Source organism: Phocoena sinus, chromosome 15 (assembly GCF_008692025.1).
Source record: "Phocoena sinus isolate mPhoSin1 chromosome 15, mPhoSin1.pri, whole genome shotgun sequence".
Lineage (NCBI taxonomy): Eukaryota > Metazoa > Chordata > Mammalia > Artiodactyla > Phocoenidae > Phocoena > Phocoena sinus.
Window position 1 is genome coordinate 86251198 of NC_045777.1, and position 27911 is coordinate 86279108.

General features: G+C 44.1%; 1 protein-coding gene across 2 annotated transcripts in view; it reads left to right on the forward strand.

The window, feature by feature from the left end:
* GNA12 (G protein subunit alpha 12) overlaps nucleotides 1-27911 on the forward strand; it is a 117718-nt gene that overhangs the window by 28612 nt on the left and 61195 nt on the right. For both annotated transcript variants that reach the window (XR_004345718.1, XM_032604610.1), the window contains exon 2: nucleotides 22264-22479. Coding sequence is in view for 1 of the 2 variants with exons in the window: in XM_032604610.1 (XP_032460501.1) it covers nucleotides 22264-22479 (216 nt within the window). In the remaining variant the exon portion in view is untranslated. The remainder of the gene's footprint in view (nucleotides 1-22263; nucleotides 22480-27911) is intronic.

Here is a 27911-nt window from a genome sequence, read left to right on the forward strand (position 1 = left end):
GAGACACGGGAAGTTGCTCATTTTCTCCCCTGCGAGTGGGTTGCCCCTCAGAGTTCAGGTCGGCAGCAGTCAGGGCAGTACAGTCACCTGAGGAGCTTTCGGAAGTGCCCACCGTGGGCTCCACCCCCAGAGACCCTGAGCTCATGGGCCTAGGATGCAGCCTGGGTGTCAGGATGTTTAAAGCTCCCCGGTGATGGACCGGCAGCCGAGCCTGAGAAGCACTGATCTGAGAGAGAGGATTCTGATCACCCACTCGGGGTGGTGGCGGCGGGGTGGAAGGGTCTTAACGTCAGATAAACTGCCTTGGAGGGGAGAAGCCCAAGCCTAAGAAGTCGGCCAGAGAGTGTTTTAGGCTCTGGAGGCCAGGGGTCAACATCAGGGATATTACCCAGGTACGTGGGTAACAAGAAAGAAAACAAATGTCCAGAGATTGTATTGATAACGTCAAACTATATAGTAATGACAACTGAGCATAATTTTTTTATAATACAGGTATACTGTTGAAAAGAATGGAATCCTTTTGTGGGGATAACATTTCACTTAATTGGGGTTCAGAGTTAATGTTCTTACCATCGAATCAAATGCAGAGATTCATCTCTGAGAACCATCCTTTGCTCACAGGCCAGACACAGTCAGGAAACAGGATGCATTCGGCCCGCAGGCTGTCGTAGTCTGCCGACCTGCCCCTCCCTGGACACAGCAGGCTGAGGGCCTGCCTACTTCTGAGCCAGGGCTAGGGGTCCACACTGCGGGCAGAGCAGCGTTCCCTCCCCTGCGGTGGTTCTCAGACTAGGGGGGCATGGGGAGAAACTTTCATTTACCCTTTGCTGTTGTGATGTGCAGCCCGCTTACCAAAGTTCATCTCAGAAGAACATGGGGCCTCAGGTGACCTCAGAATAAAGGTGAATGCTAGAGGTTTCAACTTGCCAGCAAATACGACCAACTTCCTGAAGTCTCTGCCTGGTTCCCCTGCTGTGCAATGAGGCACGTGTACTCGGGATCCTCCGTTTGTTTTCTTCTTGACCGTTTGTGAGAGAGCCTTGCCTTCTAACTTGGATAAACTAATAACCCAGAAACCCACCATCCCAAATCCCAGTGCCATTTCTGAGTTTACTGTGGCAAACTTTCAAAGATTGTTTGATAAAACGACACTTTGACATTAAGTTTCTCCTGGTTCTGAATTATATTTTATAATTGAACTGTGGTCAAGGAAAACTCCAGATGACCCCCAGGGAGCCCTCGCTGCCTTTGTGGCTCTGCACATACAGCTCACGACTGACTGAACGCCCTCTCCCTCACCCTCCGCCCTCTCCCCTCGCTCAACAAGCTCCAGGCCTCTCTGAGGTTTAGTTTTTCAGAAATGCTAAGCGCAGGGCCTTTGCTTCCTTTCCGCTAGGAAAGCCCCTTCCTGTCGTCAAGGTCAGCTTACACGGCACCTAAGTGGCCTTCCCTGACCACCATGCTGACAGCAGCCTCCTTTACGCTTCTCTCTGCTGAGTATTTTATTTCCTTTAGATCCCAGATCGCACGGGCTGGGTTGCAGTTTGTTTCACTTTCTATTGAGTTGCACTTTGAAATTCTCCTCCACTCGCAAGGAAGCTTCATGCGGGCAGGAGCCCCTCTGTCTCCATCTCTGCTGCAGCCTCGGTGGCTGCCACAGTGCTGGCACCTGGTGTCTTTGGATGAACTGAATGGGACCGAGGCTGCAGGATAGAAATGGTTTCCTCCTGTCAGAGTGCCCACTGTCCGTTAGGCTCCAGAAGTAAAGGTCATTGTGTCGCAGGCACTGCGCTCAGAGAGCAGGTGGCCTCACGGGGCTGCACAGAGGTCATTTCAGCTGCTGAGAGGTACAGGTGAGCGCGGGCACCTCGGGGACACGGGAAGGGTGCTGAGGGGGTTTGTGGGTGAGTCAGGAAGTCCTTTCCGGAAAGTGAGTCTGACAACCGTTTATAGCTGGAAGTCTGTTAATTATAAGGGATTCACACCTGCAGGGGGACCTGATGCAGCCCCTTTTAGAGTTCGTTCCAGCTCTGACCTTTTGTGAAATTCTGGGCCATGATAAAAGCAGGAAAAGGAAACGAGGAATTCTGTGGGGCTGTGGTTTTAGATAGGGTGGCCAGGTAAGGCCTCAGTGAGATGGCGACTCCTGACTATTCAAGACTTTACGTTTGCAGAAGAAATCCCCTGACAGTTTCAGGCTGTGACTCTGGCCTTATTTGCGAATTTGGACAAAGTCGAGAGGGGTCTTTATTCTGCTCCACTAATTGTCTAACTCACGTACTTGGGATTCCTAAAGACGAGCATGGGCTCACGTGAGTCAGGACAGCGGGTGGGAGCTGCCCTTCCGCCTGCTCTGAACACAGGCTCGCTGCCAGCCTGGGTGCCGGCGGGTCTTCCTCACGCCCCGAGGAGTCCGCAGACGGGCAGGGACGGCCTGGGCCTCACATCCCAGAGTCTTCTAATTCATCCCGGTGTGTCCCAGTTTTCCAGTCCTGCCTGGGCTCAGTCCAGTGCAGTCAGACCCTACCTGCATGCTGGTCCTCGGGCTCCGTTTCCACCCTGCGTTCCCTTCCTGCCTGGTCTCGCCCGCCTTCTGCTCTCCGCTGTCGCTTCATCCAGCCTCGTCCTCTTCAGGTGTAGCAGGTCCGTCGGTCCCCGTTACCCGCGTGCTTCACGTGCATCGGACAGGGGGTCTCCTTGGTGTCTGTGACCCGTCAGCATGCTTTGCTGAGCAGGGCTGCCGTGTCCTGTGCGGAGGGGATGCGAGGCAGCAGGACCCGGCAGGCGGGAGACTTGTCACCAGATACCCTTTTGTACCTGATGAAGTTTGTACTGTGAGCGTGGCATCATCGACTTTTTAAATAATGAGAAAAATACAGAGCATCGTCCTGTTGAACGAGAGCATTCTGTTTCGTCAAAGCTGGTGAATATTTGCAATTCTAGAACCTGGTTTCATCTTAGAGCTGCAACCGCTTCTGACCTGGGACAAAGCAATTACACTTTAAAGGTACCAAGTTCTTTTGATTTTTATATATGTATTTATCCTTAAACCCATCTAAAAATGTTGAGTACTTCATTTGCCAGCTCTATCATTAGTTAGGGGTAGAGGTTTTGTGGGGGTTTTGTTTGTCTTTTCTGTACTCACCCCACATTATCTCCGTGGACCTTGAGGTTCATGATAAATGTCTGTACATTCATGTGGCTTTGGTAGAAGTCGTAGAAACTGGGAATGGCTGCTCGGGAGCATGAAGTTACCCGGTTTTAGCAAATTACGAGAGTCTAAAGACTGTCTGTTAATGTCTTAGCAGCTTTAAAAGAAAAAAAAGTAAGCTAAGAAAAACACTGTCTGAATGATTTATCATAATTTTGAGGAAAAGCAGATGTGGGTCTTTAAGGAAGTATTCTTCCTTACTTGAAAACTGAAAATCGTTTTTTCACAGAATTAGTAACGAAAGGATTAACTCAGTTTGCGAGTTTCTAACGAAGAATGCTCTGAAGTGCTTATTCTGTTGAGCACTTGAAAGCCTTTTTGTCTTGTGGCATCGCATTGCTAGGGAGACTTTCCAGGAGGTTCCGTCCACACTCTAAATAACGAATGCTTTAAGGTGCTGAATACCAGATTGCCTTTGGTTTTATGTGGAAGCAAAATGTGACTTCACCTGGTTCCCGATGTGGACATTGGTGGTGTGTGTGACCTGCTGGACTGTCTTTGAACCAGTGATCAGAATCCATTCGATGGAGCACTTGTTTCACGTGTGTGCAGCTGGAGTGCGCTGTCGACTGTTAGAAACCAGCATTGCTCCCCGTCCTGCTGGCACAGCGGCCCCTCAGTGAGGGCTGGCAGAACAGAATTGAATCGAGTGTAGCTCACTGGGAGCCTGTCAATAGAAATAATTCTCATTTTACAATCTTCTTTCCTACTCTAGAGCCTGTGGAGTACAGGCAGTGCACTTTCAGGTACATTGATTGTAGCTGGAGGTCTCTTCTCAAATGAGTTTTTTAAGAAGTCTATATAGTAAACAAAAGTTTGGTAACAGTTACTCTCATGGTCATTATATAAAGTTTATCTGACGACTGTGAAGCAGCTGATGTGTGCTGAATGGAGGTCCAGTTTGTCTTCCACGTAAGATGGCTTGATTCACCTCCAAACACGAGGGCCTGGGGCTGGGTGGGACGTGAGAAGGCCCTGCCCGGGTGGGAGCTGGGCCTTCCTTTCTGGGTCTCTTGGTGCCAGTGCTGCCGGCCCTTGGGACACGCCCCCCGTATGCCAAGCCCGGGGCCTTCAGGCTTGGGCTTTCAGTAAGTCTGTGCTCTCTTTCAAATTCTAATCTCTTTTGGTTGTAGAGGATGGAGTCCCATCCCTTGACTACACAAGAAGTCTCTTTCTTCCGATTCTGCACCTACTGTCGACAAAGGCTGAGCTGCTGCCTCGGTGTCCCTGTGAATGAGATCTTCCCTGGGGCCCCACTCCCCCAGTTTTTTCTTCTTATCTTTCTGGCGACTGCTAGGATCTGTTGTTTGGGATCCAAATTCTTCTTCTTCTTAGGATCCTAAGTTCCTCCTAAAGGAAATGATACGGTTATTATTATCACTTCTATTGTTTTACCCATTGCAGCAAACCCTGAAAATTTAAGCTAGATATTTCACAAGAGATCCCTTCCGCTCCTGGGGTTGATCCCTTTCTAATGTCAGAACTTGTCCGTACAAGAAAGTGATCGTATTTATTGTATCTGTTGACTAGGAGAAGGCATCGTACCGGAAGGCTGCTTCAGATTCAATATGCTTTTAAAGAATTACTTGTATCTTATTAACCAGAAAAGCATCAGTATGCTTTTAAAAGAAGTAAAAAAAAAGGACACTTAAAAAAAAATGTAGGGATGTTTTCCATAGTTTTCTCCTATAAATTTCATTATTTACCTTTAAAAATTAGACCAAAAATCAATCAGAATCAATTCATGTTGTGGGTAAATATTGAAAGTTTTTTCCCAATGATGCTAGCACATTTCAAGTCATTTTGAAAAGGTTGTATTAAAATGTTGTTTTCCTTTAAAAAAAGAAAAAAGTAATATACATATATGTGGAAATTCCTTCTATTTAAACTGTCACTTTGCAGATTTAATTTACTTGTTACTGTAAATTAAGCTGTCTCTTTGGTTGAACTTCTCCTTTAAACAGGCTTTTCTTTTATCTTTGACATATGAAAAGGAGATAGTTTTAAAAGGAATTTTCCAGACCTGTTATATAACTGAATTGCTTTCAAATAAAGTATGGGCCAGTATTAGTGTATTAACCTCAATAATTATTCCTCATGTGGTGAGATGTCCAGGGAGAAATAAATTGAAATGACTAATGATGTTTGGTTCGTGTACTATCTGACCAGTTTTGGTACAAGGCAAATCTAATTGTTAATATACAATATCTCTTGCTTCAGATATTCCTCGCTGCAGACCGGGAGATAGAAAGGATTGTTCCCCTTGTTTAGCAGATGAAGAACCTGAGATCTGTGTGTTTATCCTGTCCACATCTGTAGATCTGTGGGCGGGGACTGGAAATACGGGAGTGTGCAAAGCAGACAAAGGAGCCTTCCTCAGGGGCCTTGCGCTCCAGTGGGGGAGAAATATTATAAACGAGTAAACTGTCAGGTACACTAGCTGGCTAGCAGCAAGTGCTCGAGAGAGAAGCACGGAAGGGATGGGAAGGGTAGGTATGGGGTGGGAGCAGGTGGAGGAGAAGATGGGCCAGGGAAAGCCTTGCTAAGCTGACATCTGAGTAAGACTCACAGGAGACAGAAGTGAGTTGTGTGGATATCTAGGGCAGAAGGGTTGTAGGCATCAAGAACCAGAAGTGCAAAGACCCCGAGGCTGAAGCACGGTGGCCATGTGACTGGCGTGGAGCAGGCAGGAAGGATGGGGTCAGAGAAGTAACAGCGCCAGATCAGGCCTTCTGGGCTTTTCCTCTGATGAGCGAGGGTTTGGGCAAAGAGTGCTGTGAACTGACTTATTTTGAGAACAGACTGATGGGGACAAGTGTAGACACGAGGAGACCAATTAGAAGGTTCGCAGTGATCCAGGTGAGAGATGACGGTGGCTAGGCCAAAGCGATAGCCGAGGGAGTGGCAGTAAATGGTCAAGCTCTAGCCCTGTTCTGAAGGTGGCACTGGGGCACTTGCTGACAGCCGGGCGATGAGGCAGGGGTGGTGGTTGTCACCCCGTGCTGCAGGCCCCTCCTGTGGGCGTGTGGCCCGGCCCCGACCAGCACAGGCCCTCGCGACCCCTGTGAGTGTTGGCCTCCCGGGGTGGCCGCCGTGGGTGCCAGCCTGCAGGGGGAGGCACAGGCTCCAAGGGCAAGTAGGTCTCTCGGCCCCTGCCTTGGCGACCCGCAGAGAGTCCTGAAGTCACTTTCTCAAAGGCACAGAGGTGGCAGAGCCTGTGTCCTGCCGAGTCTCCTGCTGAACTGTGCTGCGGTGCGTGCGCTACGTGCCGGCGTTAGAGGCCACAGCACGGCTTGTCCACGTTGGTACGAGTGAGAGGAAATGCGTGAACACGAAATATGTATTGAAAGTTGTGGAGACCAACTCTTTGCTCTCTGTAAGTGCTAATTAAGGCATAAACGAAGATTTTCATTTTTTGCTCCCTAAACTACTACTGGTCCATTCCATAGAGAGGTTCTGAAGAGCAGGATCAAGGAAAGGGCCCAAATAACAGTAGAGCTTTTAGGCACCTCGACCTCGTTTCACCGCACTCCTCCGTGGGGCACGAAAGCGGGCTTGTCGTGTTCTAAGTGCTCTCTTTAGTGAGCTGAATAGCTGCCCTCCTCTCTGCGATGACCCATTCTGCTCAATTCCTAGGACTTGATTTGCTTGAAATGCTGCAGTGTCGAAGCAGTTCAGTGCAAGTCTACCTGACGCTGACATGTGCAAGTGTGTTTTCGGTGCCGTTTATGTTACCGTTGAGTTTTATCGTGTGGCATAGTAATTGAATTCTGCAGTAGTCATTTTATCTTCTTTTAACTTTTCTGTAGTCAGTCTTTGAGCCAGCTTCAGATGGGAGAGGTGGGGACAGTGAACAAGCCGACATGTTGTCCAGGCTATTTTTTCCCCTCTTACGCCTTCTCTTAAGGCCTCATTATTTCAAGGGATTTCCGTTTATATAGACACAAATTGATGTTAACTCTCTCATCAAATTCAAGGCTCTCCTGATTTGGAAACTTCTCCTAAGAACTCGGGCTAAATGTTTTGAATTCTTCTTTATGCCTTGATGTAAAATGTTTGATTGGAAGTGTTGACTGATCCACATTCTCTGATTGGAAGTGAGAGACTTTAGACGTCACACATGCTTGGGAAAGTCAAGCATTTTTATTAGTAATGGTTACTTTATTATTATCTTCTCCATTATTTTAGTGAACTAATTTTATTTATCATTCATTTATTTTATTAACTTATTTAGCTTATTATTAATGTTATTAGTAGGACTTAGAGGGGAAAATGAATACTTATATAAAAGCTTATTTGAAATATAGAAGGCACATGTCTATTAATTTTCTGTCTTTTTCCCCTAACTCTTTGTTGTCAGTATACACACACGCACGCATGCGTGTACGCACACCCTAGATTTGCTTCATTTTCAGTTGCTAATTATTGTGATTTCTCATGGAGCTATGGTTTGAGAACGTGACTGGCTAAATATTACTGGAGGACAATTTTAGCAAAGCAAACAGACCAATTTAAAAAAAAAAAACTTGGGGAAAATGAAGAGTTACCAAATATAAGTGTGTAAATTAGTACAGCCTTTCTGGAGAGCAGTTTAGTAATATTTATCAAACTCCTCAAAATGTGTTCATACTCTGATCCAGCAGTTCCACTTCTAGGAATCTGTCACAGGAGAAGAGTCAGGTATGTGCGGATGCGCCTGTACCGGGGAGTCCCTGACATGTGCTCACACTTCCCATGCATTGGAAACAATCCAGGTGTTCAGCAACGGGGCATCAGTTTAATTCTAGTACATCCCAGTGTTGGACTGCTATGCAGCAATTACAAACCTCTGTGTTTTGAAATATTTAATGACATGGGGAAATGTTTGATACATTGCTTGAAGTGTTTTTAAAGATTTATAAAATGCTTATACACACAAAGAATTTATATACAGAATGATACAGATAACATTCTAAGATGTAAACAAAAGTTATTTCTAGTTTGTGATATTTTTGAGGATTTAATTATCTTTTTTATGCATTTCTATGTTTCCTCTATTTTCTACACTAAAAATATTTTCGTAATCAGAAAGAAACAAATTCCATTTTAAGAAATGTGCCCATAAGCAATGCTGTCCAACAGAAATGTAACATGAGCCACATATATACTTTAGCCACATTAAGGAAGGTAAAAGAAACACAAAAATAATTTTAATAATATATTTTAATAATCTAAACTACCTAAAATGTTATACTTTCAACATGTAATCAATATTAAAAGATAAAATACATTGATCTTTTCATAGTCAGTCTCTGAAATCCAGTATGTATTTATAACACATCTGAATTCAGACTGGCCACCTTCCACTGCTCACCAGGCACAGGTGGCTGGGGGCCTCTCTGTTGGACAGAGCGGCCACAGGCTCTTCTAATTCTGTGCCAAGATAATGTATATGAGGTTTTTTACTGTTTGGAAATTAAAGTAGAATCTGAACTTACTGAATTTCCTCTAATTTAACCAGGCATGAGACATATATCCCATACTTCTAGATTTAATTACTGCTTTAAAAACAAAAATTCTGGAGAATACCAGAAACACTGCGTCCATGGAAGGTCAATTCAGATGGTTCTAGCCTCAGTGCCTGCTGTCAACTGTGTGAAAAACAGCGAATAGGGCAACTTCCACCTCCTGCCTCTTTCTTTGCTCCCTTATCTCCCCAGCCACACCGGTAGAGGAAGAGAATCTAGATGAAAAAACACTAGCCTGAGCCTGAATCACCCTCAGTGGCTGGGTGATTGAGCTTCCATTTTCTACTCTGTAAAATGGGCACAATACTACATATCTCTCATGGTCACAAAGATGAAGTGAGCTAATGCACACGCATACCCCCATCCATGTATATCTTTCCGTATATCAGCATATCTGTCTAAACTGAAATGGGAATTCAATGAAGCTATTTACAGTTTATTCAGATATTTACCACTGTATTTTATTTTTTTAATTCTTGCTAAATGATTTCACAATGTGAGTCCCAACTTGAATTTTGAAAACCCTGAACTAGCACGTTAAGCTGTGTTACCTGTTTGTAGTGTTTGCAGGAATCTTTTCCCCTTGGGATGATACTTAGTATTTACTTATTCTCAAGTTTCTTTAATATTTTCTGTACATAACAGGAAGGCTTCACTTCCCCTCGTACCACAGTTTGTCTTTATAACGTTTAGTGAATCATTTAGTCAGGCAGCTTCCAGTGCTCACACACCTGGAAGAGTGGATGAGAGACAGGTTGGTTAGTTTGCGGCGCCAGGAGATGACTTCACAAGCCTCCAGTCAGCTGGCTCTTGAGTTCTGAAATTGAGCGTGGATTTTCACATTCCAGTTTAGGAGATCTGAGGAATTCTGAACTGATGTGGAACTCCTTTCTTTTTTTTTTTTGAACTTCTAGGAGAACCAACCTTTTCTAGGCAGCAAAAAAGAGCTAATGGTGCTTCTCCGTGCACTTCCTACACCTAGAATTTTTCTTGAACTTCCATCTATTTCCTGAAAATTTTGCCTTGGATTTCCCATTGTCCCGTTAAATTTAATTTGTCATAAACTCACCCAAATCTCACCCCTCCCGAGCCATCCCGTGCTCTCCACTTTTAGGTCTCCCTGTGCGTCACCTCCGTACGCGAGAGCCTCAGCGTCCCTGCTGAGCGCCCTCCCCACCTGCAGTTGCTCCTTCCCTGACCTCGTCCTGCTCCTTCCCAGAGCCTTGATTGCTCCCTGCTTCTTAGAGAGGAAATTCCAGACTTCTTAGCTTGCCACAGTCTGGCTTTAACCTGCTCCTCTCACTGATGTGACGTTTCTGACTGTCCCAAGACCTTTCATCTACCCCAGATGGTGGTGTTTACCTCTGGCCTGTGCTTCCGATGCTCTGCCCCACTCCTGTGATAGTATTGGAAGCTCTCGGAGCAGGCGCCATATCGAGCACCTCTTTGGCCTTTCCCCCGTTCCCTGGCACTTTTCTTTGCCAGGCAGCCTTCAGTCTGGCTGCAGGGAGACCTCTGTAGGGTGGCTTTCCTGGAGAGGGGGCGTGGTGAGGGACAGTCTGTTCTATGAGAGCAATGCATTCGTTCCCAAAGCTCACAGGAGGAAGAGGTGTAGTGGGGACAGGACCCTGGCCCGGGAGGCCGTCCAGCTCTGTGTCGTAGAAATGATGGCGCTTTGGTGACTGGGTTGCTGCTTGCCACATCCCCTTCCTCGCTTTTTCTCCGACCTCTAAATTAGAAGGTAGCCTCCACTCCAGCCTCAGAGAGAAACTAAGAGGAGCCGTCTGCCCTTGCTTGCTGGACTCATTAACTTAAAGAAATGTATCCTGTTTACATTTCTGGCAGCATTTCTTTTATTTGGATGCTGGCCAAAGGCAAACAACTCAGCCTAGTGGGTTTAGAAAACAACAAAAACAGAGCTTTCCAAGTACATATGCTGTTATCTAATTGGGTGAACATGCAAAACCTTAACATTTTCTTCATGTAACTTTCATTCCGTAGAGAAAGTTCATTTGATCTACTAGCGTTTTACATCTTTCTTAGCTTTAGTATTTATTGTGGGAAGAGTTTAGTAAGGAATGACTAATCTAAAAAGATTTGGTTTGATTAGGGGCTAAACTAACAAAATCTATTTTGAAACGAGTTAACAGGATTTGCAGTTTTTGGTCTTCATCCAGTAAAACCGAACACACACACACACACACACACACACACACACACACACACACACACGCTAATCTACATCCCCAGCAGACAGGGAAGCTATTCTTTGACTAAAACTTTAAATTGCTGGATTTATAAGTTGTCTTAAAAATGTGTTCTTTGAGCAGAAGCAAGAAGAACTACAATTCTGCCACCTGTGGAAGGAAAACCACATTCACAGAAAGATAGACAAAATGAAAAGGCAGAGGACTTTGTACCAGATGAAGGAACAAGATAAAACCCCAGAAAAACAACTAAATGAAGTGGAGGTAGGCAACCTTCCAGAAAAAGAATTCAGAATAATGATAGTGAAGATGATCCAGAACCTCAGAAAAAGAATGGAGGCAAAGATGGAGAAGATGCAACAAATGATTAACAAAAACCTAGAAGAATTAAAGAACAAACAAACAGAGATGAACAATAGAATAACTGAAACGAAAAATACACTAGAAGGGGGGCTTCCCCGGTGGCCCAGTGGTTGAGAGTCCACCTGCCAATGCAGGGGACACAAGTTCGTGCCCCAGTCTGGGAAGATCCCACATGCCGCAGAGTGGCTAGGCCCCTGAGCCATGGGCACTGAGCCTGCGTGTCCGGAGCCTGTGCTCCACAACGAGAGAGGACACAATAGTGAGAGGCCCGCGTACCGCAAAAAAAAAAAAAAAACACAAAAAAACACTAGAAGGAATCAGTAGCAGAATAACTGAGGCAGAAGAACAGATAAGAGACCTGGAAGACAGAACTGCCACGGAACACAATAAAGAAAAAAGAATGAAAAAAAACACTGCCACGGAACACAATAAAGAAAAAAGAATGAAAAAAAATGAAGACGGCTTAAGAGACCTTCGGGACAACATTAAATGCAACAGCATTCGCATTATAGAAGTCCCAGAAGGAGAAGAGAGAAAGGACCTGAGAAAATATTTGAAGAGATTATAGTCGAAAACTTCCCTAACATGGGAAACGAAATAGCCACCCAAGTCCAGGAAGCACAAAGAGTCCCAAACAGGAGAAACCCAAGGAGAAACACATGGAGACACATAGTAATCAAACTGACAAAAATGAAAGACAAAGAAAAATTATTGAACGTGACAAGGGAAAAATGACAAATAACATACAAGGGAACTCCCATAAGGTTAATAGCAGATTTCTCTGCAGAAACTACAAGCCAGAAGGGACTGGCACAGTATATTTAAAGTGATGCAAGAGAAGAACGTACAACCAAGATTACTCTAGCCAGCAAGGATCTCATTCAGATTTGACGGAGAAATCAAAAGATTTACAGACAAGCAAAAGCTAAGAGAATTCAGCATCACCAAACCAGCTCTACAATAAATGCTAAAGGAACTTCTCTAAGTGGGAAACACAAGAGGAGAAAAGGACCTACAAAAACAAACACATAACAATTAAGAAAATGGTAATAGGAACATAAATATTAATAATTACCTTAAACGTGAATGGATTAAATGCTCCAACCAAAAGACACAGGCTTGCTGAATGGATACAAAAACAAGACCCATAGGCTGTCTACAAGAGACCCACTTCAGACCTAGGGACACATACAGACTGAAAGTGAGGGGATGGAAAAAAATACTCCATGCAAACGGAAATCAGAAGGAAGCTGGAGTAGCAATACTCATATCAGATAAAATAGACTTTAAAATAAAGAATGTTACAAGAGACAAGGAAGGACACAATGATCAAGGGATCAATCCAAGAAGAAGATATAACAATTATAAACATATATGCACTCAACATAGGAGCACGTCAACACATAAGGCAACTGCTAACAGCTATGAAAGAGGAAATCGACAGTAACACAATAATAGTGGGGGACTTTAGCACCTCACTTACACTAATGGACAGATCATCCAGACAGAAAATTAATAAGGAAACACAAGCTTTAAATGACACAATAGACCAGATAGATTTAATTGATACTTATAGGACATTCCATCCCAAAACAGCAGATTACACTTTCATCTCAAGTGTACATGGAACATTCTCCAGGATAGATCACATCTTTGGTCACAAATCAAGCCTCGGTAAATTTAAGAAAATTGAAATCATATCAAGCATCTCTTCCAACCACAATGCTATGAGATTAGAAATCAATTACAGGGAAAAAAACGTAAAAAACACAAACACATGGAGACTAAACAATGTGTTACTGAATAACCAAGAGATCACTAAATAAATCAAAGAGGAAATCAAAAATTACCTGAGACAAATGACAGTGAAAACACGATGACCCAAAACCCATGGGATGCAGCAAAAGCAGTTCTAAGAGGGAAGTTTACAGCAATACCAGCCTACCTCAAGAAACAAGAAAAATCTCAAATAATCTAACCTTACACCTAAAGAAACTAGAGAAAGAAGAACAAAAAAAACCTAAAGTTAGTAGAAGAAAAGAAATAATAAAGATCAGAGCAGAAATAGATGAAAGAGAAACAAAGAAAACAATAGCAAAGATCAATAAAACTAAAAGCTGGTTCTTTGAGAAGATAAACAAAATTGATAACATGTAGCCAGACCCATCAAGAAAAAGAGGGAGGGGCTTCCCTGGTGGTGCAGTGGTTGAGAGTCCGCCTGCCGATGCAGGGGATACAGGGTTTGTGCCCTGGTATGGGAAGATCCAACATGCCGCGGAGCGGCTGGGCCCGTGACCCATGGCTGCTGGGCCTGTGCGTCCAGAGCCTGTGCTCCGCAACGGGAGAGGCCACAGCGGTGAGAGGCCCGCGTACCGCAAAAAAAAGAAAAAGAAAAAGAGGGAGATGACTCAAATCAATAAAATTAGAAATGAAAAAGGAGAAGTTACAACGGACACCACAGAAATACAAAGCATCATGAGATATTACTACAAGCAACTATATGCCAATAAAATGGACAACCTGGAAGAAATGGACAAGTTCTTAGAAAGGTATAACCTTCCAAGACTGAACCATGAAGAAATAGAAAATATGAACAGACCAATCACAAATAATAAATTTGAAACGGTGATTAAAAATCTTCCAACAGGGCTTCCCTGGTGGCACAGTGGTTGAGAGTCCGCTTGCCGATGCGGGGGACGCAGGTTCGTGCCCTGGCCCAGGAAGATCCCGCATGGCATGGAGCGGCTGGGCCTGTGAGCCATGGCCGCTGAGCCTGTGCATCCGGAGCCTGTGCTACGCAACAGGAGAGGCCACGACAGTGAGAGGCCCGCGTACTGCAAAAAAAAAAAAAACTTCCAACAAACAGAAGTCCAGGACCAGATGGCTTCACAGGTGAATTCTATCAAACATTTAGAGAAGAACTAACACCCATCCTTCTCACTCTTCCAAAAAATTGCAGAGGAAGGAACACTCCCAAACTCATTCTGTGAGATCACTATCGCCCTGATACCAAAACCAAAGATACTACAAAAAAAGAAAAATACAGACCAATATCACTGATGAATATAGATGCAAAAATCCTCAACAAAATACTAGCAAACAGAATCCACCAACACATTAAAAGGATCATACACCATGATGAAGTGGGATTTATCCCAGGGATGCAAGGATTCTTACTATATATACGCGAATCAATCAATGTGATACACCATATTAACAAATTGAAGAATAAAAACCATATGATCATCTCAATAGATGCAGAAACAGATTTTGACAAAATTCAACACCTATTTATGGTAAAAACTCTCCAGAAAGTGGGCATAGAGGGAACCTACCTCAACATAATAAAGGCCACATACGACAAACCCACAACAAACATCATTCTCAATGGTGAAAAACTGAAAGCATTTCCTCTAAGATCAGGAACAAGACAAGGATGTCTACTCTCGCCACTGTTATTCAACATAGTTTTGGAAGTCCTAGCCACAGCAATCAGAGAAGAAAAAGAAATAAAAGGAATACAAATTGGAAAAGAAGAAGTAAAAATGTCACTGTTTGCAGATGACATGATACTATATGTAGAGAATCCTAAAGATGCCACCAGAAAACTACTAGATCTAATCAATGAATTTGGTAAAGTTGCAGGATACAAAATTAATGCACAGAAATCTCTTGCATCCTATACACTAACAACGAAAGATCAGAAAGAGAAGTTAAGGAAACAATCCCATTCACCACTGCAACAAAAAGAATAAAATACCTAGGAATAAACCTACCTAAGGAGGTAAAAGACTTGTACTCATAAAACTATCAGACACTGATGAAAGAAATCAAAGATGACACAAACAGATGGAGAGATATACCATGTTCTTGGATTGGAAGAATCAATATTGTGAAAATGTCTATACTACCCAAAGCAATCTACAGATTCAGTGCAATCCCTATCAGATTACCAGTGGCATTTTTTACAGGACTAGAACAAAAAAATCTTAAAATTTGTATGGAGACACAAAAGACACCGAATAGCCAAAGCAGTCTTGAGGGGAGAAAAATGGGGCTGGAGGAATCAGACTCCCTGACTTCAGACTATATTACAAACCTACAGTAATCAAGACAGTATGGTACTGGCACAAAAACAGAAATATAAATCAATGGAACAGGATAGAAAGCCCAGAGATATACCCACACACCTATGGTCAACTAATCTATGACAGAGGAGGCAAGGATATACAATGGAGAAAAGACAGTCTCTTCAATAAGTGGTGCTGGGAAAACTGGACAGCTACATGTAAAAGAATGAAATGAGAACACTCCCTAACACCATACACAAAAATAAACTCAAAATGGATTAGAGACCTAAATGTAAGACCAGACACTATAAAATCTTAGAGGAAAACATAGGAAGAACACTCTTTGACATAAACCACAGCAAGATCTTTTTTGATCCACCTCCTAGAGTAATGGAAATAAAAACAAAAATAAATGGGACCTAATGAAACTTAAAATTTTTTGCAAAGCAAAGGAAACTACAAACAAGACGAAAGGACAACCCTCAGAATGGGAGGAAATATTTGCAAACAAATCAACGGACAAAGGATTAATCTCCAAAATATATAAACAGCTCATGCAGCTCAATATTGAAAAAACAAACAACCCAATCACAAAATGGGCAGAAGACCTAAATAGACATTTCTCCAAAGAAGACATACAGATGGCCAAGAAGCACATGAAAAGCTGCTCAACATCACTCATTATTAGAGAAATGCAAATCAAAACTACAGTGAGGTATCACCTCATACCAGTTAGAATGGGCATCATCAGAAAATCTACAAACAACAAATGCTGGAGAGGGTGTGGAGAAAAGGGAGCCCTCTTGCACTGTTGGTGGGAATGTAAATTGATACAGCCACCGTGGAGAACAGTATGGATGTTCCTTAAAAAACTAAACATAGAATTACCATATGACCCAGCAATCCCACTACTGGGCATATACCCAGAGAAAACCGTAATTCAAAAAGACACATGCACCCCAGTGTTCATTGCAGCACTATGTACAATAGCCAGGTCATGGCAGCAACCTAAATGCCCATCAATAGATGAATGGATTAAGAAGATGTGGTACATATATACAATGGAATATTAGCCATAAAAAGGAACGAAATTGGGTCATTTGTAGAGAGGCGGATGCATCTGGAGACTGTCATACAGAGTGAAGTAAGTCAGAAGGAGAAAAACAAATATCGTATATTAACGCATATATGTAGAACCTAGAAAAATGGTATAGATGAACCAGTTTGCAGGGCAGAAATAGAGACACAGATGTAGAGAACATACGTATGGACACCAAGAGGGGAAAGTGGCGGTGGGGTGGAGGTGGTGGGATGAATTGGGAGATTGGGATTAACATATATACACTAATATGTATAAAATAGATAACTAATAAGAACCTACTGTATAAAAAAATAAATAAACTAAAATTCAAAAAAATGTGTTCTTTGAACAGTTTAAAGTGTTACATAGTATTGAGATGAAGTCATCAATCTGCTTAATACTTTAACTGTTTATATTTGGGCAACTGAATAAAAGTACATGGTTATTGAAAAAATTAATACTTCAGTAACACTGTTACTTAAAGAAGGGCTTTTTAAATAGCCATTACTGAGACTTCAGTAAATTGTTTTCTGCCTTAGTTTTTTCTTTTGTGAGTATATATGGATTTTAGAATTGTCCTGGCCTTTGTGTTTTAGGAAATTGGTTTTTTATTGAAAAAGGATGGGGCAAGATGTTTTATTATTCTGTTATGCCTGCTGTATTAGTATTTTTTAAGACTTAGCAACTCTATATCATGATGGGGATATATATAACTATCATTTCTGCAAAATACAGTGAATGTAACATTTCCAAAGACCTTAAGCTCCCACTAAAAAGGAGGAAAAAGCGGACTCAGATTTTAAGCAGATGTCCCAGAGTAGAAAAGTTCCGTAGAGCTCAGCTTTGAGATTCAGAACAAAGTTAACAGAGAGTAGTTTTTGGCTAGAATAATTTAAAATAAGGGCAAAAGAGAGATCTTTTTTTCTTGATGCCCTTTCCCTCCAAATGAAGTGAGTAAGATATAGAAAATGGACTATAGCTCACTGGTAGAATTCAAAGTTGGTCGGCAGTTTTGCCAATTTCCCTGAATTTCTAAAAAGGAGAAATAAGGAGCCTTTTCTCCCTCCGTGTTTGGGTGAAGTGAATTTGGACCAGTTCCAGCTTGCCTGGGTGGCAGTGTGCAGTGGGAACACAGGCTGCTTTTGGATACACCGGGCTTTTTTAAGCCAAACCTATGTTCACCCCAGTAATTAGGGCAGGCCTGGTCTGTGCAGCATTGAAAGCAGTCTTGGTAAACGACAGCTCAGGCTTCTAAAGGCCTGTTTGGTTCCCTGCCTTTGCCTCCAACATCAATTCCCGAGGGAGTAGAGACTCGCTTTAACCCGTGAGTGAGGCTGTGTGTGCTCCTTGGGAAGTAAACTTTTTAACTCGTAAACAGAGCACTGGAAAGATAGCTCTTGTGTCAAGTCGGAGGTGCTGCATTTGAGTCGTGTGGGCAGAGCCATCATGAATGGTAGGTGTGTTGGCTGCCTGACTCGGGGGCAGGTGGGGCTGAAGTCCTGACCCAGCTCCTTGCCGAGCCTGCGGGAACCTTCCTGTGATTCACACAAATGTGCTGTGACCCTTTGCCTAGAAGCTCACCAGAGAAATCGCTTCTCCTTTCTCTGTGCTCGGATGCTTGCTGTTGCGCTGTTGCAGGTAATGTGGAGAATGTGAAGCATCTTTGTCTCCATGGTTCTGGAACATTTCAACTATTGTCCTCTGGGGGGGGGGGGCGGGGGGGGGGTGGGGGGGTTGTCACCAGAGAGAGTGCAGGAATGGGTGGAGGAGGGGACAGGGAGGAAGGAGAGCTGAGGATTGATTTGAGTCCTGTTTCCCCTCTGGGTCGGTTCTGATGCACTGTTGCCACTTGTTGAAATTGTTCGGCACTTAGGGTTTTCTGAGCCTCACCTCTTCCTACCTGTCTCTCTTCCTTTGGCCTCTAGTAATCTTCCCTTTCCACACCATGTAATTGGAACATAAATCGCTGTAATTGCTAGTTAACTTTTTTTTTACTTTTATTTTGAAATAATTATAGGTTCACAGGAAATTTCCCTTAGTGGTTACATTTTATGTATCTGTAGTGCAATATCAAAACCAGGAGACTGACATTGGTACAATGTATGTGTGGGATTCTGAGACTTACGATCACCTGTGTAGTTTTGTGTAACCAGCGCTGCTTATGAAGATACAGAACTGCCCCGTCACCACAGAGATCCCCCTCCCCTCTTTAGTCACACTCACCCTCTTTCCTCTACCAGCCCTAATCCCTAGCAGCCACTAATTTTGTTTTCCACCCCTATGATTTTTTCACTTCAAGAATATTATATAAATGGAATCACATAGTATGTGACCTTTGAGATCCATCTAAGTTGTGTGCTTTAGTAGTTCATTCCTTTTCATTGCTGAATAGTATTCCATGGTACAGAGGTACCACAGTTGAACCATTTGTTTTATTGAAGTACATCTGGGTTGTTTCTAGTTTGTGGCCATTGTGAATAAAGCTGCTGTGAACATTCCTGCACAGGTTTTTGTGTGGACATAAATTTTCATTTCTCTGGGATAAATGCCCAGGAGTGAGGTTGCTGGGTTGTATGTTAAGCGTACGTTGAATTTTTTTAAGAAGCTGAAAAACGATTTTCTAGAGTGGTTGTCCCATTTTACATCTGCACCAGCAGTGTGTTAGAGATCACATATCTCTGCATTTGTTGTCACTGCTTTTTGTTTTAGCTGTTTTAATAGACGCGTAGTGATGTCTCATCACAGTCTTAGTGTGCTTTTCCCTGATGGCCAGTGAACTTGGACATCCTGTTTTTCATCTGCTTACTTGCTGTGTGTGTGCTCTCTGGTGAAACAACTCTTCATGCCTTTGTCCACTTTCCAACTGGATTGTTTGTTTTTTTAACTATTGAGTTTTGAGCATTCTTTGTATATTCTAAATATGAGTCCTTTGTCAGATATGTGGTTGGCAGATATTTTCTACCAGTCACTAGCTTGTCTTTTCATTTTATTAAGAGAGTCTTTTGCAAAGCAAAAGCTTTAATTTTGATGTAGTCCAGTTTATTGATATTTTTCTTTTATGAACCATGCATTTTGTGACATGTCTAAGGACTGTTCGCCAAGTTGCAGGTCCTGAAGTTTTCCTCCTTTGCTGTAGTTTTACATTTTGAGTCAATTTTGTATAAGGTGTGAGGTTTAGGCCAAGGTTTTGTTTTTTTTTTTTTCCTTTGCTTATGGACATCCAGTTCCTCCAACATCATTTATTGAAAAGGCTACTCTTTATTTAATTGCTTTTGGGTCTTCAAAACCATCAATTGACCATACTTATGTGGAACCATCTCTGGGTTTTCTGTTATGTTCCATTGATCTGTGTGTCTAGTCCTTCACCAATACTGCATAATCTTGCTTACTGTAGCTATGTAACAAATCTGGGAATTGGATTCCTCCCCCTTAATTTTTCTTTTTCACAATTGTTTTAGTTAATCCAGTGCCTTTCCATATAAATTTTAGAATAGTTATATCTATATCTATATCCATAAAAGATTTTGCTGGGATTTTATAGAAATTGTTAGGCCTGTATATCAGTTTGGAGGGAATTGACATCATTATTATGTTGACGCTTCCAATCCATGAACATAGTATGTCCCTCCATTTATTAGATCTTTGATTTCTTTCATCAACACATTTTATAGTTTTCAGCATACACATCCTGAACATGTTTTGTTAGATTTATACCTAAGTGTTTCATTTTTGTGTGATTATTAATAGTATTGCATTTTAAATTTCAATTTCCATATGTTAATTGCTAGTATATAGAAAGCCAGGTGACTTTTGTAGGTTGATTTTTATATCCTATATCCTTGCTGAATTAACTTGAATTCTAGGAGTTTCTTTGGTATATTCCTTTGGATTTTCTACATAGACCATCATTTCATCTGTAAATAGGCTTAGTTTTATTTTTTTTCTCTCTAATCCATGTACCTTATATTTCTTTCCTTCACCTTACCACACTGGCTAGAACCATGCTGAATAGCAGTGATAAAAGTGGGCATCCTTGTCTTGTTCTCATTCTTAGAGGGAAGCATTCAGTCTTTCACCATTGATTTTGATGTTAGCTGAGAGTTTTTGCCCATGTTCTTTATGAAGTTAAAGAAGTTCTCTATTCCTAGTTTCCTGGGAGTTTTTATTATAAGTGGGTGTTGATTTATTTATTTATTTATTTATTTTTTGCGGTACGCGGGCCTCTCACTGCTGTGGCCTCTCCCGTTGCGGAGCACAGGCTCCGGATGCGCAGTCTCAGCGGCCATGGCTCACGGGCCCAGCCGCTCCGCGGCATGTGGGATCTTCCCAGACCGGGGCACAAAACCGTGTCCCCTGCTTCTGCAGGCAGACTCTTAACCACTGCGCCCAGGGAAGCCCAATGGGTGTTAATTTTTTTAATCCACATATCTGTCTCCCTAGCCAGATTCTGAGCGTCCAGCGCTCGGACATTGCTTCATAAGCATTTTCTTTTCCCACAGTGCCTATCTCAGGGCTTCGCCCCAGGGAAGCATTAAACAAGTTTGTGGATCAGAAGGACAGGCCATGGCCACCAGTGGCAGATGGGCATATGGACCCTGAGGAGGGAGCTCACAGGAACATCTCTAACCAGGCAGTCCAGGTCCCTGGGTCTGGAGGGGAGACTGTAGCTAGTTTCTGGTCACCATTACCACTCACCTTGGTGGTTCAAGGCAGGTGCTACAGCAGAGGCAGGCAGCACGGACTCGTCTCCTTTGCCCTGGTTTGGGGTAAACCATCGAGCTGCACACTGTCAGTGGGCGATTGTATGTTATGTGACTTATACTCCAAAAGGGCTGTTGTCCTGCCGTCCCTGTGCTGGGGGCCAGGGTACTGCTGCCCATCGTCCCAGGTCCCCCAGCCACTTGGAGCCAGCCAAGGCCTTTCCAGGTAGGGAGGGACCCTTTTGCTCTGGCTCATCCAGTACTGATGCTGCCAGGGAGTCTCCAGTCAGGAGAACGTAGAGACTTCCTTAGATGCTGTGTTGCTAACTTTGAAGTACTCACCTGAGAAAGATGGAATAGACCTACTTCCTTCCTGCCCAGGGAGGCGGTTTTCACCACGAGAGTATTTTCCACAATTTGGCCACTTTCCCTAATACTGTTTTAGTTCAGGCTGTTTCTCTGTCCCCTTGACCCTGTCAGTGAGGTAAGGAAAAGGCAGAAAATCCTAACTTTATTTTTAACAGTGAGGAAATAAGCAAATCAATGAAAAATAGTTTCTCATCATCGCAAATCTAGAACGTGATCCCCCAGCTCCTGTTTTCAGTGGGCGGGCCTCTTGACTTGTGTCCATTTCGGTCTGTTCCCGTCTCGTGACTGCCTGTGTGTTTACATTCCCCACTCCTTTTAAGTTGGGATGAGCAGTGTATCCTCTGGTATTGAGGAGCTGCCAGACTTCAGTGATGATGACAGCTGTAGTACTACAGTTGTAGTTGTCTTAAAACACTGTCTCTTTCACTGACGTGGTTCACGCTTCATTTGCAAATGTCACTTTGCTGAGTTTGTTGCCGCTTCTTCCTCATTCAATTTTCTGCCTTCTGGGACCTTTTCAAATGAGTGACAGCAAAGGGCAGGCCTGTGATGTGATCTGTGTGTCCATCTGTCTTAATACAGTTACATTCCTGGGAGCAAGACATTCATGCCAGGACAAAACAAACCAAGAGACAAGTCCTGGTTGCAGCTTGTGAGTTTCCTGCTGTATGACGATCAATGCCCACATCGAGGTTCTCTGTTGTGATTTCGCCTTTGCAGCACAATGAAATCCTTTGATTTCTTTTCTTTCCTAGGGCTCAAGGGTTCTGGTTGATGCACGAGACAAGCTTGGTATTCCTTGGCAGTATTCCGAAAATGAGAAGCACGGGATGTTCCTCATGGCCTTTGAGAACAAAGCAGGGCTGCCCGTGGAGCCTGCCACCTTTCAGCTGTACGTACCTGCTCTGAGCGCGCTCTGGAGGGATTCTGGCATCAGGGAAGCTTTCAGCCGGAGGAGCGAGTTTCAGCTGGTGAGTGAGCCCTCTGTCTGGACTACACGACTGTGTTCTTGACCTTTGGTAGAATTTCCTTTAAAAACTGTAAAAGTACAGGCAAGCTGTAAATTGCTCTAAACCCTGATATTTAAGAACAGAAACACATAACAGAGGCTAATTAAGCTATCTAAATGGTTTGAGAGGAACAAAATTAATTAACTCAGGCTAGATAAATGTTTCTGTCCAAGGAATATGAAGGATTCTTAAAATAGTCAAGATTGGTGTAACTCAAGGAACTCACATTTTCTAGATCTTGTTCATAGTAGGAAATGAATGTGTCCTTAAGAGAACTTTGCAGCTGTGAAGTATGGGTCCTGCCTGGCAAATCATGAATGTTTTCAGGTCTATGCCTGGGAAGCTAACCTGAACCCTTCCAAGTTGTCCCCTTAGGATTCTTTCCTTTTATTTTGAGGTCTGAAAGTTTCACACAGCCTCGTCGTCTTTGTCACTTAGCCTCATTTAGGATGTGAGTCTTTAAACAGAAAATTCGGGGTGTCTAGCCTATTTGCGTTCTGGTTTTTTCCTAAGTGTCCTTCAGCATTACCTGCGTGTAAAGATGAGTATCACGTGTCTCCCATAACTAGGATAGATGTGCCCGGCTGACATAAATACCCCCTGGGGGGCGTCCAGAAGTCACACTGACCTTCACATCCCTTTGCCCCTGAGAAGCAGGTTCCCAAGTTTTAAGTCACCGGTCCCTTGCCTTTCTTTATGGTGTTGCCACACTATGTATTTATTTTTTAAAAAGTCTTGAGTTTTCCGTTTTCAAACTTCACATAAATGGTTTCATCCTATACGTATTCTGCCGTGACTTGCAGTTTTCACCCAGTATTCTGAAGTTTATTCACGCAGTGCATGTGGCTGTGGTCCTTTCATGTTCGCTGCTGTCCGCTACCCTATTGTGTGGACGTACTCGCGTGCATCCGTCCTCTCGTGCGTATACTTGGGAATCGTTTTCCATGTTTTGCTATTGCAGACAAATCCGCTGCACTCTCTCCCGTGCGCCCCCAGGTGCACGTGTTCGGGGGTCTCCAGGACATCTACCAAGGAGGGGAATTGGCCAGTTGTAGGGCATATATGCCTCCAAATAGACAAGATATGTCACGTTATTTTCCAAAGTGATTATACCAGTTGTGTTTCTGCCAGCAGCGCAGAGCTCCTGTTGCTCTCATCCTTGCCAGTGTTTGGTGTTATCAGACTTCAAAACTTTTTAAGAATCTCCTTTTAGCTGAAGGAGCCAAGGTATGCTCTATTTTTATAGTATCTCCTTAGGGTTTAATTGACGTTTCCCAGACTTTTTGGCTGTATGTGTTTCCTCTTCTGGGAAATGCCTATTCATGTCTTTTGCCAGTTTTTTACTAGTGAGTTATGTGTATTTTTCTCATTTATTTGTGGGGTTCTGCACAGTCTGCCTGGTAATCCTCTCAGTTCAGCTTCCATGTACTCTTCACCTGATCTCCCCTGATGCTCACGTCTTACACAATCGTAGCACACTCGTCAACAGCGGGAAACTGACGTTGGTACGGTACTGTTAATTAACCCGTAGACCTCATTCAGGTTTAACCACTTTTCCTCTAAAAGCCCTTCTTATAAGGCAGGATCGGGCTCCGGACACCACCCTGCATTTAGTCCTTGTTTCTCCTGAGCCTGCCTGTCAGTGACAGCCCCTCGGTCTCTCCTGGGTTTTCATGACCTTGACACATTGGAAGAGCACCAGTCAGTCATTTTGTAGAATGTCCCTATTTGGGTTTGTCCGGTGTTTTCTCATCATTAGAATGAGATGATGCGTTTTTTGGCAAGGAAACCACTGAAGTGATGTGTCTGCTTAGAGCATCCTGTCGGGTACATGCTCTCGATATGTCCAGTTCCTGGCGATGTGAGCCTTGATTACTCGGTTAACAGGGTGTTTGCCAGGTTTCTCCACTAGAAAGTTACTACCGTCTCTGTAACATAAATATTTGGGGGAGATACTTTGCAACTATGCAAATATCATGTTTCTCTGCAAGCTTTTGCCCACTAATTTTACTGTCCATCGGTGGATCTGAAGGATGACATTTTATAACTCTTTCATTTTCACATTCATTCTCAAGTTAAGTTTAAAAATTAAAGTGAAAGAGTCAGATGAACTAGAAGACAGAGTTGCCACAGAAAGGAAATTTTAATCTTCTAAAGGGCAGGAATGTCAGAAACAGGGAGGGAATGCACAATATCTAAGTGTGAAATCGTGGTTTAAGTCTCCCCTTCCCCCTCCGCCCCAATAGACTCACATGGTCTGGGGAAGAAGATTCTAGTGTCTTCAGAGCTTGGATGGAAATTGCTGTTATCAGTTGAGAATTTACCGAAGAAGGAAATATAAACATCCTGAGCTGAATATTTGCAAGTAGTGTTTAACAGCGTGGTGGGATGGTTTTGTGAGACTTGTGCGTTCGCCGTCCTCGGTGGGGCGCAGCGTTGTGGAGCAAGAAGGGCCCTCCTGGCTGGTACACGGAGCCCTTGGCTCGCTACACACGGGGAAATAAGCCCAAAGGTCATGGCTTCCCAAGGCCCTATCTTTTTTTTTTTTTTTTTTTTCAACCGTGGCATGCAGGAATCTTTGTTCCCTGACCAGGCATTGAACCCGTGCCCTGTACAGTGGAATCGCAGAGTCTTAACCACTGGACCACCAGAGAAATCCCCAGGGCCCTGTCTTCTTAGCAATCACTATGAGGAACTCGGGCCTAAAAGGCCAGTCTGCTTATTTCTTTCTTCAGTCACTTACTAGTTAAGCATTTATGGGGCACCTACTGTGTGCGAGGCACTGTGCAGTATGCTGGGGACATGGCAGGGAGTAAGACCAAAAATGAGCCTGTCTCCAGAGAGCCTTTGCTCTGGACCTGAAGCTGGCGAGTGATTAGGGGGAGGTTGGCTCCAGGTGGGTCCGTCATCCCATCGTTTTGATCTTACGCTTCAAACAGCCCGACTTTGTGAGGGTGTGGTTACCTGACAAGTGTTCACATGTTGTGTGCTTTTGAACTGCGATGACCGAAAGCAGGTATGGAGCTGCTGATTTTGTTTATTGGAGGGTAGGTGTGTGAGTGTCTGTTATTCTGATGTTTCGTACTTTTCTATATTTTTATTTAAAAAAATTATAGAACATCTTGTTAACTCCATGGACAGTAGGCCCTTAATAGTCTTTATGTCAAGATAGACAGTTGCAACCTAAGCGTCTTAACACGGTGTGGTCAGTTTTCTCTTCAGATCCTTTGCTTAGTGTCAGAAACCTTTCCAGGGTGATATTTCAGCAACTAGTTTTGTTACCTATCTTCCCTCCCCAGGCGATGGAACTCTTAGAGCCTTTGACAGTCTCTCAGTGGAGACCCAGCCGCCATGAGACCTGCTGTCAGCCAGGCGTTAGACACCACCTGTTTCCTCTGCTCCCTCGGTTTTCCTTGCCGTTCCAGGCAGAGGCAGAAACAAAAAGGGGAAGAAGAAAGGCAGTGTTTGGTGACTGCCTTGTGAGGGCCTTTCCTCCTCAGAGGGGTCTCTCCCTGTCCCGAAAAGGAGAAACCTTGCCCTTATCACAAGTCACCTGTTCCTGCATATTCACTGATGTCAACTGCCGTTTAGACACAGGATTCAATAGCACTTCTCTGACGTCATAAAAAAGAAAGGAAGATAACCTTGCTATGTTAGACCTTATCTTTTAAAACACATTTGAGGAAGACAAGCACACTAAAAGAGAAGTTTTTGTCCTAAGTATAAGTCACATAAATATCGTCTACTTACATGCCCTTTCTCCAGTAAGAGAATTTCGAACTTGTTAAACACATCTGGCAAATTATCATTAACTAACGTGCTTATGATATAGCACATGGATAGTATTTCCGTGATCTGCTTTCTGTTACATACACCTTTTAACCTGGGGTCTAGTTCTGGAATGGTGCCGCAGGTGGGCCGCTGCTCTTTTGTGTGTGTGTAAGTCCTGCACTGATAGTGACTGGGAACTTGTACATCATGGTCCTCCTTGCCGGGCGGTGTGGTGGGTGCTCTTCCCGTGAGCCTTTTCTGTGTGCTGGGCACTCTGCCGAGGTCGAGTGCAGTGTCCTCACAGAGCTGGTAAGACAGATGTCCAAGCAAACAGCTGGAATAAAGTGTGCCGAGAAGTATAACAGGAATATCCAGCTACATCAGGCATAAAGGTTTGAAAAGGTAGGCAATCCCACCTGGCAGGAGGAGTGGGGAGATGTTTTTGGAGGAGATCCTCTCAAGATTAGGTAGGAACGAACCGGGGGCACGATTGGGAGTGAGGTGGCAGGGGGAGCCTCGCCAGGGAGCTGCAGAGCTCCGCGCAGCCCGAGCAGCGGTGCTGCCCCAGGAGAGGCCGCCCCGGCCGGTCGGCAGGCTTTGGTGTGCAGGGAACAGCTCTCCCACTCAAACTGCCTTAATGATAAGGGACTCGGTTGGCTAAGTGCGGGGCTGGGGGTGAGGCGGGAGCTTTACGTGTGGTTTGCGCTGCTTCTCCGCGCTTTTCGTGCCTCTGCCCCTCCTCTGCCAGGTCAGTTCTGGCCTGGCTGCCCCTGAGCAAGGCCTCGGCAGTGCCTGCCACCTCCCGGAGCAGAGGGGTCCCGTGCAGGGAGATGCTGTCCAGGGCTGCCGAGGCCTGGGTGAGTCTCCACCCCTCGCCCTCCTGCCGCGGGCACGTGGTCTGCAGGCAGCACAGCGGGGGTGGGGGGTTGACCACGCGGGCCACACCAAGCAGCTGGGAGTCACCTGTAAGCAGAGAGGCCAGTGAGGGGTGTAAAGAGAGAGGAGCGGACCCGATTGCCAGTGCTTCCAGAAACCTCTGTCAGTAGCACGTACGATGGGCTGAAGGGGGGCAGACTAGAGGCGAAGGCCGTGGGGGGCTCCTGTAGGAGTCCGGTTAAGGGACTGTGAACTTGGACCTGGGCAGGAGGGGATCCCTTAGCCTTAGGCCTTAGTCTTAGGATTTACTGCTCCTGGTTCTTTGCAGAACTCTTTGCTTGTTATCTAGTTAATCATCCTCTTCATCATCGTCGCGCCCTCCAAACATGCCATGTGAGCAGGGAAAATCAGTAGGTACAGAGCTGCCGGGATAAACGGAACCAGTTTTTGCTTTTCACAGCTGTACTCTTGAAATTGCAGCCCAGCAGCTGCATTTAACAGCTTACTGTTCCTGTGGGTTCCGTGTGTCTTTTCTTAGAGGATTGGACAGTTACAGGGTTGTTTGGTACCTCTGCTCGAGTCCTCACCTAACTTCCTCTTGTCCGATTATGAGCCTGGCATTTGCTTGTCCAGAAGTTTGGGGGACTTTCCACAGATGAAAGTTCAGCGCGCATGGAGGGTACAGTTTGTTCTCTCCTCGGATGCTTTTCGCTTCACACTTGGATATTAAAAAAAGTCCACTGTAC